The sequence below is a fragment of the Dasypus novemcinctus genome, chromosome 25, assembly GCF_030445035.2.
Source record: "Dasypus novemcinctus isolate mDasNov1 chromosome 25, mDasNov1.1.hap2, whole genome shotgun sequence".
In the NCBI taxonomy this organism is placed as follows: domain Eukaryota; kingdom Metazoa; phylum Chordata; class Mammalia; order Cingulata; family Dasypodidae; genus Dasypus; species Dasypus novemcinctus.
Window position 1 is genome coordinate 17,017,270 of NC_080697.1, and position 15,118 is coordinate 17,032,387.

Consider the following 15,118-nt stretch of genomic DNA (forward strand, 5'->3'; position numbering starts at 1 on the left):
ATGGATGGATGGGTGGATGGGTGGATGGATGGGCGAATGGATGGATGGACGAATGGATGGATGGATGGGTGGATGAATGGATGGGTGGATGGGTGGATGGATAGATGGATGGATGGGTGGATGGATGGATGGGTGGATGGATGGGTGGATGGATGGATAGGTGGATAGGTGGATGGATGGATGGATGGGTGGATGGATGGATGGGTGGATGGATGGGTGGATGGATGGGTGGATGGATGGGTGGATGGGTGGGTGGATGGATGGATGGATGGATGGGTGGGTGGATGGGTGGATGGATGGATGGATAGATGGATGGATGGGTGGATGGATGGATGGATGGGTGGATGGAGGGTGGATGGATGGATAGGTGGATGGGTGGATGGATGGATGGATGGATGGATGGATGGGTGGATGGATGGATGGGTGGATGGATGGGTGGATGGATGGATGGGTGGGTGGGTGGATGGATGGATGGATGGATGGGTGGATGGATAGGTGGATGGATGAATGTGTGGGTGGATAGGTGGATGGATGGGTGGATGGATGGGTGGATGGGTGGATGGATGGGTGGGTGGATGGGTGGATGGATGGGTGGATGGGTGGATGGGAGAGGCATGGTGGGAGCTGCCTGGCTGCCTAAAGGTAGGTGAAAGGACGGCTGGGTAGGTGAAAATGTGTGTGGAAGGATGGCTAGGTGCTGAGTGGATAAATGGATACAAAATGGGTAGAAGGACAGATATGTACAGATGGGGGATTGGAAATGTGGCTGGGGGATGCACAAATAGATGGGTAGGTGGGCAGGTATGAGGGTGATTAGATGAACTGGGGAAATTTAGCCAGGGAAAGCGATTAGGACTTAAGAGGGACGTGGACTTTGCCTTCAGCTTAAAGTCTAGCTGAAGAGGGACCATCCCTGAAGGACAGACCCATGGAAGTGGGGGAGGGCTACAGGGAGACATCTTTTGGTTTGACAAAAGAGAGTGAAAATATCCAAGCTTGGAGGGGGCAAGTGCCACACTCCCGGAAAGTCTCAGCGAGGCTGGTTGATCGGCTGGGGACGCGGCTGCGGGGGTCTCTACTGCGTGAAGATCTCTGAGGCCCTTCAGGCCTAGTTCTGAGTGGTCCCGGGACACCACGAGGCCCAGCTCTCCACCAGCCCGCCTGAAAGCTCATCGCACCCTCCTGGGGACAGGCTCTGACCCCTTCCAGGGGCGGCTGGGTGGGCTGAGCGAGGCATAGCATGCCAGACTCCTCCACGGCCTTTGAGAGGAAGGGTGGGGCCTTGGACAGCAGAGAGGGGCAGGGAGTGAGCGGTTTCCTGCTGTCGCGCTGGGCGGTGCCAGTGCAGCCAGGGTGACAGCAGGCTTCTAGCCTCCCAGGAAACCTTCCATCCCAGGGGGGGACTGGTACCACCCCAAGCCTGCCAGCGGCCCCCAGGAGCCACGTGTCCTGGCAGCACGCTGTCCACCAATGCCCATGCTGGGTCTGACACCACGGACCCGTCCAGAAGTCTGGGCCAAACTGGAGATGGTCAGAGTGAAGACAAGAGGGCCCCCACCGAGGGGCTTGGGTGCCAGCCTCCTACGCAGGGTGCTGGGGCCAGGGACAGACTCAGCAGGAGCGAGGGGTGGTGGAGAGCTGGGCTTCGGGCCCACTCGGGCCTGGGCTCACGTCCTGGTTCTGCCACTGGCTTGCCCCGCGGCTCTGGGCCCCCTATCAAGCTCAACGAGGCTCGGTTCCCGTGTCGTGACGCGATACCTCCGCTGGGTGAGGACCTGCCCACGGGGCGGCGTGCTTGGCCGCGGCCTGGCAGTGGGGAGGGCCTCCCTGGCGCCTGCGCCGGGCTCCTCACTGTCCCTCTCTCTGACCCCTTCCCCTCTGTGGGGCCCGGGGCCTGCGGGTCGTCCAGGGCACCGGTCAGCCCACGGCTGCGCATGCTTCCTGGGAAACACCGCGGCGGGAGGTGGGCCCTCTGCTGAGGACCGCGGCGCCCCCAGGGGCAGTGGAGGAGGCCCTGCCTCTGCCCTCAGACCTGCCACTAGCTCACTGTCGGACTTTGGCAAGTCCCTGCATCATGCTGGGCCTCAGTTTCCCCATCTCCATAGAGAGATGTGGCTAGATGTTGTTAAGGTCCCTTCCGCTTGAGTGCCCTGTGATTTTGTGACTCTTTGTGCAGCACTATGTCCCTGGTTGGAGTCACAGTTACTCTGGGCACCTGCCGAGTGTCCGTTAGGTCGAATCAGAGGAAATTGCCAATTTGCTCACCCTACCCTGTGGTCCCTTAGATGCTCTTAGCCTCGTTGTTCTCATCCGTAAAACGGGGAGGCAGGCTGGTGCCTGCCACAGGCTGTGCAACTGTCAGGTCACTGCCGGGGGGCCCGGTGGGGTCAGCACCGCACCCTGAGTGGGACGGCGTGGGGCCCGATGCTGGGTGGTGTGTGCCAGCAGCGCCTGGGCTGGCTGGGTGGGCAGTTGCCATCGTCAGGCTGAGAGCCCCTCTTCCAAGTGGCCCACCCCTCACCAGCCCTCTGGGACCCCTTCGGGTTTCCCCAGCATCTCCATCTGGTGCTGGCCCATGGCCACCCATAGGCCTGCCATCCTGAACTGCGTTGTGCATCAGGCGGCCTGGGTCCCGGGGTGGACCCAGAGTCCCTCAGCAGCTGCCACACTGCATTTGGCACTGAGGACAGCGTGGATTCCCAGAGCCTGGCCCCAGCCCCGACGACGGGTGGCAGGGGCAGCCATAAAATGGGGAAGATGCTTTCTACACCCCTGGACTCCTGTGAGAGCAGAAAGAATCCTTTCTGCTCCCCCAAGGAGCAGGGGGGTCCCTCACCAGGCGGGAGGATGGGTCTCCAAAGTGCCTGTGGGCACGAGTCCCCAGCCTGCCACGTGCCACACAACAGAGCTACCCCCGGCCGTGTGGACTGACTGAGCCAGTGGTGGGTCAGAAGCCACCGGCCGCCGGAGTTCCTCATGGCATTTGGGGACAGCCCAGGCACGTTCCCCGCGGATCACGTAGCTGTGTGTGCAACCGTCGCCCGACCGCGCTCACGGTCCAGGCAGAGCCCAGCGCCTCTCGTGGCAAGAAGGCCACATGTGCGGGGGTCCCCAGGGCCGCGTGGACCCCGGCTGCTGGGGCTGTGCCCTCGGCTACTCACCAGGCTGCGAGTACACGGTCCCCACATCCATTTTGAAGGACCCCACCAGGGTGCCGCTGCGCAACAGGTTCTTGGAGTGAATCACCTTCCGGCCAGAACCACAGGCCGCCGGTCAGAGTGGGCCGGGGTGAGGCCTTCGGGGTGGGGGTGGGGGTGGATGGGGCAGGCCACCTCATCTTTCTGGGGGACCCGAGCTCCGCGGGGAAGCAGGAGGGCGCGGGGTCGGGTAGGGACAGCTTCCCCAAGGCTCTCACCGGCCCCTCCTGGCCTTGCCTGCCTCTTGCTGGCTGCCGTGTGCGGGTGTATAGGTCGTGCACTCTGCAGAGGCAGCTGGCTAAAGGGGCGAGCGGGGCCCCAAAGCCAGCCCAGCAGTTTAAGCTGGGACCCTCCCTGCCAGGGGCGGCTCCCCGCTCACCGAGATCTTGATGATCTTGTCGAACATGACGTCAGGAGAGACGTGGAAGTCGAAGACGAAGTACTGGGGGTGAAGGACCCAGGCCCGCTGTCACCAGGTGGCAGCAGCAGCTGGCAGCCCGCGGCAGCGCCTGTCTGCTCCCTGGCCTTCCCCCCTGCGCCCCGCAGCTCGGATGACCAGATGTGACAATCGCTGGTCCCCCTTGACCCTGGAGGAGGGAGGAGGCAGGCCCTCCCCAATGGGCTCCCATCAGGAGGGCAGGGCCCCGCCTCCAGGCAGTGCTGGCCAGTGCAGCAAGGGGAAGGAAGTGGGAGCAGCAGGGGGACCGGTCTACACGGATGTGCCGGGGAGCCGGGAAACGGGGTTCTAGCTCCACTTCTGCCCCTTTCTAGTCGTGAGGCCTTGAGCAACCCACTGGCTGATCCTCAGCTTCCGGAGCTGCAGAGCGGGCCTTGTTCTAAGCTCGAAGGCCATCCCGCACCGTGTTTCATCAAATCTCAGGTGCCCGTGGGCTACGTCGTGATGCGGGCCGTGTGGGCCCTGCCACTAACCCCCAGTGCCCAGGGCCCAGAAGATGCACCCCCGTTTCAGAGATGCTCGGTGCAAAATAAGGCGAGTCTTAGCTCAAAGGCACTGCCTGCTGGAAATGTAACCTGCTGGGCACTGACGGTCCTCCCTCATTCTGAGCTGCCGCTCACAGCCGCGGCGCCCACCCCTCTACCCCGGCCTCAGGGTGCGAGGGGCTGGGAAGGAGGGTGCTGGGGGGGGTGCAGCACGGGGAAGCCGCTTGGGTGACTTGGTGGGTGGGAGAAGGAAGAGCCGTGGCCAGGGTGCTTAGGGGAGCCACCCACGGCTCCTGAGGTTCCCGCTGGACAGCCCGACAGCCCTGGCCACGTCCTGCTGGGCACGTCACTTCCTTTCCTGGGCCTCACTTTACTCCTCTGTGATGTGGGGAAACCGATCCCGGGCGCCATGTTGTACTAGTCCGGGGGGCGCTGTTTACACGGTGGGGTCTACGTGAGATGACAGGGGCACGCGCTGTTACGGCGCAGTAACAGTCCTTTGCTGTGGACACTTGTGACACGTCCAGTGGTCTCGGCTGGGGGGGTCTGGGGCACTGGGGGGGCGCATGGAGATGGAACTGAGGCCTGGGGAATGGATGAGATGCCCACAGTGAGGGTGGGAGAGAAGTGGGCTCAGGATGGGGCCCATGGGGTGGCAGCAGAGGGAGCTGGAGGGGTGGGAAACTGGGGGAGCACGAGGGGCTCCCCAGAGGAGGGGGCGGTCAACAGAATGAGCCAAGCAGGCCCGGGCCAGGATGACAACAAGGGGATGTCTGGTTTAGGGTGCACAGGGCCCGTGGGGACCCTGGGAGCCTGTTGTGGGGGAGACTGAGGCACGACTGGGAGCTGAGGAAGCAGAGGCAACTCGCATGGTGTGTGTGTGGGTGCGGGGGGAGGAAGGGGTGAGGCTGGGCAAGCAGGGACGGGGACACTGTCCCTGAGCAGGTGCGGCGCCCTTAGAACATGCTAGACTAGAACCTCTTCCAGGCCGAGGAGGAGCCAGGAGAGCAGCAAAGACCAAGGGGGTGCCATGGCGTGGCTGAGGCCAGGCTGGGGTCTTTGGGATGTGGAAAGAGAAGGAGGCCGGGCGCCGGGGAGAGGTCGGTTCTAGGCAGAAGGAGGGTCATTGGCCCCAGAGGCTCAAGGTCAGGGCCAGATGCACCTGGAGAAGGAGAAGGCCCTGGCCCCGGCCCGAGGAGGGTCAGGTGGTCCCCGGAGGGCAGCGGTCAGATGCCTCCCTCCGTGCAAAGGCAGGTCCAGAGCCGGGCAGAGGGGACCGCCGGGAGGCGCTGCTGTGGCCCGCGGCCCTGTGCTCCCGAGCACGGCTGCCTTAAGCACGCTGGAAGCCTGCTGAGTCCAGGGGATTGCCTCTGCCTCCCTGTGCCGTGTTTAGTGGCGCCAAAGGCAGGCCCCCCCCACCTCAGAGGACGGGGCAGAGGCAGCCCAGGGCCCCGGATACTCCTCATGGAAGAGGCAAGTGGCTTGGGAAGGGGGAATGAAAATCCCAGGCTTGGACTGGGAGGGGTTGAAGGAACACACTTTAGAAGACGGTTCTCGGCTGGCACAAGCTCGGCCCCAGGGAAGCTTTGGCACTGTCTGGGGACATCTGGTTGTCACACTGTGGGGGCAGGTTTGGCTGCTCCTGCTTCTGGTGGGTCGAGGGACGCTGCTAAACACGGCGGTGCCAGGGGCCCCCACCCCGAGGCATGATCCAGACTGGCAATCGGGCCGAGGCGGAGAAACCCTGGTTTACGGGATGGGACAGAAACTCCACCCGCCAGAGCCACTTTGGATTGTGAAAAAGAACAAACATGTGATTAAAGCAGTCTGAGCTGGTCCAGGGATGACTGAAACGAGCAGTCTCAGGGGACAGAAATACAGCTTAAAGCTGGTCGCCAGGCTGGACCTGGGAGGTGGCCTAGCGGGGGCAGGAAACGCCCCCTTCTCTCTGCAGCCCCCACGGCGCCTGGCCTGGCCCTGGTGCATGGTGGGTGCTCAGGGAACACTGGTTGGTAGAAGGACCCGCTCAGCCCGGGGTAGCTGAGTTCTCCAAGGACGTGCCAGGCTCTGAGCTGGGCCCCAGTGGGACAGGAGTCCGGGGGCCTCCAGCCTACCCCGGACACAGAGACATCAACGACCTACAGCAGTCCAGGGAGGTTTCTGCCCCAGAGAGGAGGGTGTGGGGACCTCTGAGTCAGAGAGTGCAGGGAAGGCTGGTGAGGGGCAAGGATATATGAGTGGGGCCCTGCAGGGTGAGTAGGAGTTTGCCAAGGAGCCACAGAGCAGGGGGAGGAGTCCTGGGAGAGAGGAAGCAATCTGAATGAAACCTGAGCTGCATGGGCCCCGTGCAAAGCGAGCCTCCAGTGGCTTCCACAGCTATCAAATAACCGTGGGAGACCCTGGGGACCCGACTCTGTGTCCCCTGGGGAAAAGTACACCTGCATCTAGGCCGGAAGCTTTTCCAGTCAGGGATGTGCGCTGACGTAGGTCAGAGCTGCTGAGCCGGAATTCCCGGCCTCTGGGAAGGCTGCGCAGCCAGGGTCTGCGGGCAGATAGCTGTGCGGAGAGTTCGGCCAGGCCCTGGCTCTGATCTGGGGGCCCGTGAGGTATGCCTGGGCTCTCCTCTCGAAGGTGCCTGCCTGGAGGGCTCCCACAGTTTCCCAAGAGACACCCAGGTACGGAGGGCACCGCTCAGCCCCCACCATACCCGGGGACGGCGCCAAGCCTCAGGGCACGGGGGCCTTGCCTGGGCCAGCCTGCTGACCCCGGCTGCCTGGAGCCAAGGGGGAGACAGACTGGGTGTCCCCCAGGCCAGTGGGCTCATCTGGTGTGTGCTCGGGGGTCCGAGGGACGCCCCTGGAACCCCCCACCACAGCTCCTGGAACCCAGGAGTCCAGATGCCAGGCCTGGGGTGGCCGTGGAGGGTGGTGGCTGGAGCACAGGGCGGGGGGCAGGGCTGCCCGGTCCCTGCTTTGCCAACATGCCTCTGTGTGCCTGGGGCCGGCCCTTCCCACATGGAGGCCTCAGTAAGGTGGGGAGATTGAGCCAGGCTGCCACTGTGGCCCGTCAGCTGGACGCGGCCGGAGAGAGCAAGAGAGGAGCTGGGGGGTTTATCTCTCAACCCAAGAGTTGAGGCCAGCACCCTCGAGAGGAGCCCCCAGGGCTCAGGCAGCTGAACCCAGAATCCTACTCCGGCATGCAGAGCTCAGGCCGGGCCTCCTCCAGGGCCCTCGATGGTGCACCAGAAGCTTCCAGAAGGACGCCTGGCACATCGGAAGGGCTGGAAACAGCTCCATGTGCGGGGTCTGCGGTGAGGGGCCACCCCCGAGGGCTCTGGCCTGGAAAACAGCTGCGAGCTGTTCCTTTCTCAAGGCCTGCCCCGGCCACACCAGGGCCAGCCTGGGAACTAGAGGGCGTGGCCCTGCGCTTCCGCGGGCGGGGGCGGCGGCGGGGGGGGCAGGGGGACGGTCACTCCTGCCGGGGTCTCGTGTGGCCTGTGAGCCCCAGCTGCTCCTCTGGGGCCTGGCGGGGGAGCCCGCGGGCCCCTCTGGGGAGACTCCTTCGCCCCCAGCCCCGGGGCCACTGACCTCGTTGTAGTAGGGGCAGTTGGTGGACTCCTTCATGGACGTGCACTTCTTGTCGTCGCCCACCTCCACGCACACCACGGGGTCCATGTTCAAGCCCACCAGCTGCCGGGCCTCGATCACCGTGACGCTGACCTGCGCGCAGGAGAGAGGCCGGGTGGACCTGGAGGCCGCAGGCGCCTCGGAGCGCTCCCTGGACCGGCTGGGGTCTGGGGGCAGGGGCGGCGGGGCTGGAGGGGCCACTGCCGTGGGGGGCCGCCTGCGCTCTGGCCCACTGGCTCGTCCCGGCGCCCTTCCCCACCCAGCCTCAGTGTCCTCACTTACAGAGGAGCTGCCTAGAGAGGACCGCCTCTAAGGCAGTGTCCACTAGAATCTCCTGGGGGCTTTGGAAGGTTCTGCTCGCAGGCCATGCTTCGGACCCGTCGATCCAGAACCTGTGGGCTGAGGCCCGGGCAGGTGACTTTTCAAAGCTCCCAGGTGGCCCCAAGGACTCCAGCTGCCCACCCCGGCGTCCAGGCCTCTGCCCAGCCTGCGTCACCAGCTCGTGCCTTCGAGAAAGGAGCTTTCGAAGTCTTCACTAACTTGGGTTTAATTTCCTGCTCTAGCTTATCTCATTTTAAGCCTGTCAGTGTTCTCCACCTTTCTAGTTCCCCACTTCTGTTTAATCTTTTTTTGAACGGTCATTGAGTGGCCAGTGAGGCGTCTACACACACCTGAGCCACCTTTTCCAGCCTGGAGGGCTTACGCTGTGTGAGTGCTTCTGGGTCCTTCTTGGGACACCCTGTGCCCCTGAACCTCACTTCTGTCCTGGGAGGTCCCTTTTCACTTGTTCTTTCATCACAGATAGTTATTGGGCACCTACTGGGGGCAGACCCAGGCGGGGATCTAAGCAAACCCCTTCCCCTCGTGGGGGCACCGTAGCGCGGACAGGCTCTCAGATTTTAAGCCCAAATCTGTCATCTCTGATGTCACCACTGCTTTTCCTGACCCCTCATTTCAAGCCAGGAGCTTCTGCTTGGGATTTGGAGGCCTCAGGGCCCACTGGGACGGCTGGAGTGTAGCAGAGAGAGGCACAGGCTTGGGGTCACCGACCTGACACTGAGCCCCAGTCAGGTGTGAGCAAGGGGCAAGGAGCGCGCCCCGTAAGGAGAGCCGCCCAGCGCGAAAGAAAGTGCAGCCTGCCCAGGAGTGGTGCCGCACACACGGAGAGCTGACGCAGCAAGACGACGCAACAAAAAGAAACACAGATTCCCGTGCTGCTGACAACAACAGAAGCGGACACAGAAGAACACACAATGAATGGACACAAAGAGCAGACAACAGGGTGGAGGGGGTGGGGGGAAGGGAAAGAAATAAAAAAAAAAGCAAATGGAGGTAATTAACTTAGCTCTGAGGCATTTACTGTGAGGAGACTGAACTGACACTAGAAGTCCTTCCACAATATTCTTTGCATAGCCGTTTATGGAGTTTTAATCTTCACGAAACTTTTTACATCCAAGGTTTAAAAAAAACATCCCCTGGGAAGCGGACTTGGTGCAGTGGTTAGGGCGTCTGCCTACCACATGGGAGGTCCACGGTTCAAACTCCGGGCCTCCTTGACCCGTGTGGAACTGGCCCACGCGCGGTGCTGATGCGCGCAAGGAGTGCCGTGCCACACAGGGGTGTCCCCCGTGTAGGGGAGCCCCACGCGCAAGGAGTGCGCCCCGTAAGGAGAGCCGCCCAGCGTGAAAGAAAGTGCAGCCTGCCCAGGAATGTTGCCACACACACAGAGAGCTGACACAGCAAGATGACGCAACAAAAAGAAACACGGATTCCCATGCTGCTGACAACAACAGAAGCAGACAAAGAAGAACATGCAGCAAATGGACACAGAGACCAGACAATGGGGGGGAAGGGGAGAGAAATAAATAAAATAAATCTTAAAAATAAATAAATAAATAAATAAATATCCCGTTATTTTCTTCTACAACTCATCCCCCTGCCCCCCGGAAAAAAAAAAAAGACTTTTTGTAACACAGGGCTAGGAAGGAGACAGGTACAGATTTGGCATAAGTTATTGAAGATATTCCGGCAGGGCATTAGCCTTCGCAAGGCGAGAGGTTGGAATGTTTCCATCCAGAGACCTGACTGTGTCCTCTCCTGTCCTCCCCCTTTTCCGGATCCCAAGTTTCCACCTTCCCTGTGGAGCGGAGCCAACTGTGGCTGGCAATCCTGCTTGGAAACTCGGACACCGTAGAGGGGGAGAGGGCGGCGGGCTGGCAGGAGCCGTGCCGGGAAGGAGAGAAGGAGAGGCTCCGGTGCTCTCTTTGCTGGCTGAGGGCGCCCTGGGTGGGGGAGCCGGAGGGTCTGTGTGTGCAGGAGGGGAGCCGGGGGCGCTGGGGAGGGCGCCGAGGGGGCGAGGGCCCCCCATTTCTGTGTGCCCCCTACCTCCTGCCTGGAGCTCTGTGGAGGGAGAAGACATCCCTTGGACTTGAAATAATCATGATTTTTAAAAAATGGGTCATTTTTCAGAATCCTGAGGGTGGGGATTGGCCGTCCTTTCCTTCCACTTGGAATTCAGCAGGAGAGGGTCGGGTTTTCCAGGGAGGAGGATGAGGAGGCGGACAGTCCCAATGGGAGCAGAGCCGGCTGGCTCTTGGCTAGTCCACCTCCTCCCTCGGACAAGGGGCGTGATGGCCAGGTGGCCTCGTGAAAGCCCCCGGGGGCCTGCTTCCGAGGGGAGTGACTGTGCATCAGTGAAGGATGAGCTGGGGTGGTGGCCCTTCCGCGGGCCCTTCCCCAGCTCCCATGACCCTCCCTCACCTGCAGGGACCCGTCGGGCTCCGCATTTTGAGAAGAAGAGTGGGGGTGCGAACCACCATCAAGGCGGGGGGCCGAGCGTCCCGGCAGGGGAGGTGAGGTGGAGGCCACACCTGCTGGGACGTCGGGAGGTGACGGCAGAGCGGGTGTCAGTGCCAGGAAGACAGGGAGGGAAGGGACCCGTGGCTCACGCCGCACCCAGAAAGCACGTCTCTGCCAAGCACCGGTGTTGCTCGAGGAAGGCGCAATGGGAGAGTTTACAGTGGGGCAAGCCGGTGGCGTCCTGTCCTGGAGGACGGAGATGCCAACAGTGACAAAAGGGTTAACGTGCCACACAAATTCTACACGGAAGAGACCAGGCCTGGGGTTACTCCTCAGTTGTCGGCCTCCAGACCTCCTTTCAGTGCTCCCCACCACTGAGGATGATGGTTCAGAGCCTTCCAGATCCCTCCTGCATCCGAGGGCAGCTAAGGTCCCTCCCCCTCTGCCCCCTTCCCCGCACCAGCTGGCTATGCTTTCTGAGGTCTTTCTAACTCATCAAGGTCAAGTTCTCCAAGAGAGTGACGTCCCTGCTGGTAGGTTTTATTGCTTTCTATACTGTATTTATTGGAAGTAAGAAACAATTCCACATCTGCACGCTCCTCCTTCGCTCTCAGTGTGTACCTTCATTTGCCACTGATTTGTCAATAGGGGAAATACCGTGTTACCAGGTTACATGCAACGTTTGAATTCAATTCAGAAGGTTCAGAAAGTGCTTGGGGCAAGAAGACTCTGGCAAGAAGTGGTTTGAAAGGGTTTTCAAAAACAAGCAGGGAAAGCGGTTGTGGCTCAAATGACAGAGCATCCGCCTACCATATGGAGGGTCCGGGGTTTGATCCCCAGGGCCTCCTGACCCATGTGGTGAGCTGGCCCATGCATGGTGCTGCTGTGCCCAAGGAGTGCTGTGCCACGCAGGGGTGTCCCCCGCGTAGGGGAGCCCCACATGCAAGGAGTGCACCCTGCAAGGAGAGCCGTCCCGTGTGAAAAAGTGCAGCCCGCCCAGGAGTGGTGCTGCACACACGGAGAGCTGACGCAGCAAGATGATGCAACAAAAAAAGCAACACAGTTTCCCAGTGCCACATGACAAGAATGCAAGGGGACACAGAAGAACACACAGCGAATGGACACAGAGAGCAGACAACAGGGGGAAAGGGGAGAGAAATAAAATAAATCTTTAAAACACACACACACACAAAACCAGCAGTAGGTAGTGAGCGCAAGGTGAGCTGGGCACAGAAGGCAGCTGCCGTCTGCACGGCTTGGTTGTGGGGCAAGCCGATGCCCCACTGCGGGCGCCCACACCTGGCTTTCCTTTTGACTGACTCTGGGACCTGGGCAAGCTTCCTGACCTCGTCAACCTCAGCTTCTCACCCCTCGGTGCCAGCCGTACCTAAATCTGGGTGGCTGTAAGAATGACGTGCACGGAAACGGAAAAGCACAGCTGCACTCCTACACAGGACACGGCGTGGAGGAAACCTTCCCGTTTTTAATAACTGGGACACGAGCAGCAACAACTGCCCTCAGCCTGGCAGGCCGGAGGGGCTGCCGGGGGCAGGGGGGCATCGTTCTTTGGGACATTCCTGTTCTCAGCGCAGTGTGGGTCCTGGCAGGGAGGTGACGGGGACCCTGCCAACCTCCTGGAGCCCAGGGGAGGGCGTCTCACCCACAGAGGCAGGTCCACGGGGCGCGGCCCGGGGCTGCCTTCCCGGCACCTGGGAGGATGGCCGCCGAGTAAGGTGAGGATGCAGGGCGAGCAGGTGATGCAAAGAAAGCTGCTCCCTAGGCTGCCACAGCCTCACCTGAGCCAGGGGAGGTGGGGCGGGACGTCAAGCCCTGCCTGGGGAAGGCACCCGCTCAGGCCTGGGGCCCGGCGCCCGTACCTGGACAGAACCCCTGTGGGGCGGGGGCAGTCAGGTGGCGCCTCCTGAAGGCTCTGACCCCTTGAGCAAGGCTAGGCGGCCCGGCAGCCTTCTGACCGGGGGCTGGGGCTCCTGAGCCCACACGAGGGTCTGGGGCAGCGGAGGGTCCCCGCGCCCTTTCTGAGCGATGCCACGCCCTCCTCCTTCTCCAGGTTACGGATAAGAATGGGTGCTCTGGGCTGGGGGCTTGTCTCATGTCACACGCACTCTCAGATTCTGATCAGCTCTTGGAGAAGAGACAAAACTGGGGGTCCTACCCCGCAAAGCAGAGGACCCGGCCCCAGGCTGGAAGGGCTACGGCGGGGTCCAACTGCTCTGTGGTCCCGTCCAGCAGCCGCCAGCCCCGGTCCGGCCCCTGTGCTGCTCGTGGCGGCCTTCCCAGGCTCAGAGCTGCGAATCCCTCCCCGTCCTAGGCTTGTCTCCAGTTTTAGAAATACACCAACAACACCAAAGAAGTTAGACGTTAATTTCAGAAACTGGAGAGAAACAAAAAGAAGAAAAACATGACCCATCATCTCACCCTGCAGAGCTAGCCAGGGCTGACATGGAAGCAATTCAGAAAAACCCCAACTTTCTTCAAAGGCTCTGACTTCACCTGATCAGAGGCTCTGGTGTGCGGTTCTGCTGGGTCTCTTGATGGGCTTTCCAGGTTCCTCTCACTTGGTGAAGCCCAGGAGGGACCTGGGAGGGTCCCGACCACACAAGCCTACTTCTCAAGCTCCCGACCAGGCTTGCACCTTCCTACTTACGACACTTCCAGGAAGGCCTCCCAGGAACAGGCTCACGCTGGGAACTTAGGCTCAGCTTGTGGCTCTCTCTGACCCCCAGATCCACGCCTCCACAGAGTCCCTACACTGCACAGCTGGCCAGAGCCCCCCTGGAGCAGTCCGAAAGGCTCGAGGCCCTCGGGCGCCCACCTACCTGGTAATCCATGGGCCGCCCGGCGCTTGGCTCCATCTTAATGTCTGGCTTAGACCTGAGGGGGGAGAATGTCAGACCTGGTGTGAGGGAGGTGCTTGGGAGTGGGGGTAGGTGGGCACTGAGGGGGTCAGACCTTGGAGAAGGGCAGAGGGATGGAATTGTGGTCTTCAAACACTCAGAGAACAGAGTGGGGATTAGCTGTTCTCTGAGGCCCCAAAGGAGAGGCCTAATCAAAGGGCAGAGTTAACCCAGAGGCAGCGGGCTCAGAGGCGGGCTGGGGGGCTCTGAGCAGCGTGAGCCCCCCGGGTCAGCGACCTGGCAGCAGGGGGGTAGCCCCCGCATTCTGCTTTTGCAGGGAGAGCGGCGAGGCGTTCAGGTAGAATCAGGAAGGGGCAGGGCTGGGAACCCCCCGTCCCTGTGCCCTGATTCTGCCCCCGCAGGGCCACCCAGGGCCAGCCCGTCCTGTCTGGTGGGGATGCGGTTCCCGCCCCCTTACCGCTTGTTGGAGACGTTGGTGGTGAGGGCCGTGACCGAGGCCAGAGACACGGAGTCCGGGTCCAGCCCATCCCCCAGCCGCATGGCCAGGCGGTCAAGGTCCTCCATCTCCAGCACGGCCGGCTCATCTGGGGAGGAAGAAGGGCTGGGTGGGTGGGCTGGCCGTGGGAGAGTGGCTGTGTCTCCCCTTTGACTTGGGCGTCCCTAAGCTCAGAGGTGTCCCTAAGCTCAAGGTTTACCTAGAGCACCTGCCTGGGAGGTTTTGGCCTCTACATCTGCACTGTTTCCTACCTGACCTTGCTCTTCTATTTTGATTTATGCTATACCTGGTTTTACTTTTCTATTTTCATTACGGTAACTCCTTTTTTATCCACTAACTGCCTAAGCATTGGCTGCCCTTTAGAGACAAAGGCTGGGACGAGAGAAGGCGTGCTTGTCTGACAATACATAAGCACAGGCCCTATCTCATTTATTGAGCAGCTACTATGTGCCAGGCATCATCTCTCTGGTCTTCCTGGCACGTCCAGGCATTATTCTCATGTCCCAGACGGGGAAATGGAAGTCACTTATCCATGAAAAGCAGCGGCTGGGATTCAGGCCCTGGCCCTGGGCTGGGGTGCGCTGCTCCAATGAGGTGAAGGCGTGCTGACCCTAAGGAGCCCCGCAAGGCGAGGGGTTGGGTCTCTGGGCGCTGTGCCCTCATCTAAGCAGGGGCAGGGGCGCTGCTGGAATCCAGCTGGCCTGGGGGCAGGAGGGGGAAGAGAGATTCTGGGGGCTAACAGGGCCGCACAGGGAATGTTGGAGCAGGCAGCCGGGGGCCCCATGGGGGGGCAGGTGGCCAGCTGCGTCCCTCGCTGGGGACAGATGGTGAACTCCTCTGGGCCCTTCCTGTCCACAGCTCCCTTCTCCGCTCCGTTTCTCCCCTTGTTTTCCACCTGCCCCCCTGTCTCCTTTTAAACAGCTTGGGCTTGCCTCCCCCCAGCCAGCTGCCCTCTTCTGAGCCCAGGGCCATGGGCCATGCCGGCCTCCCAGCCCTTCCTGCTCCCCAGAGCACCCCCCCACACCTGGAGACAAGGAACCTCAGGCCCCTGGTTTTGCCCAGAAATGGGGAGTCGGTCTAGTCACCCTGGTTTTCTGTGATTCCCTCCCCTGATTATAACTCGCTGCGCTGCTGCGTAAAATAAAAGAGCAGGGGGCGACGCGGGCAGGAGGTGCCTCGGTG

The 15,118-nt window shown here is 61.5% G+C and overlaps 1 protein-coding gene across 1 annotated transcript in view; it reads right to left on the minus strand.

Moving 5' to 3' along the window:
• OTOF (otoferlin) overlaps window positions 1-15,118 on the minus strand; it is a 116,358-nt gene that overhangs the window by 31,976 nt on the left and 69,264 nt on the right. Inside the window, exons 8-12 of the mRNA XM_058287741.2 lie at window positions 13,898-14,024; window positions 13,402-13,456; window positions 7,727-7,858; window positions 3,577-3,639; window positions 3,162-3,246 (exon numbers count right to left, since the gene is read on the minus strand). Coding sequence (XP_058143724.1) covers window positions 3,162-3,246; window positions 3,577-3,639; window positions 7,727-7,858; window positions 13,402-13,456; window positions 13,898-14,024 — 462 coding nt within the window. The remainder of the gene's footprint in view (window positions 1-3,161; window positions 3,247-3,576; window positions 3,640-7,726; window positions 7,859-13,401; window positions 13,457-13,897; window positions 14,025-15,118) is intronic.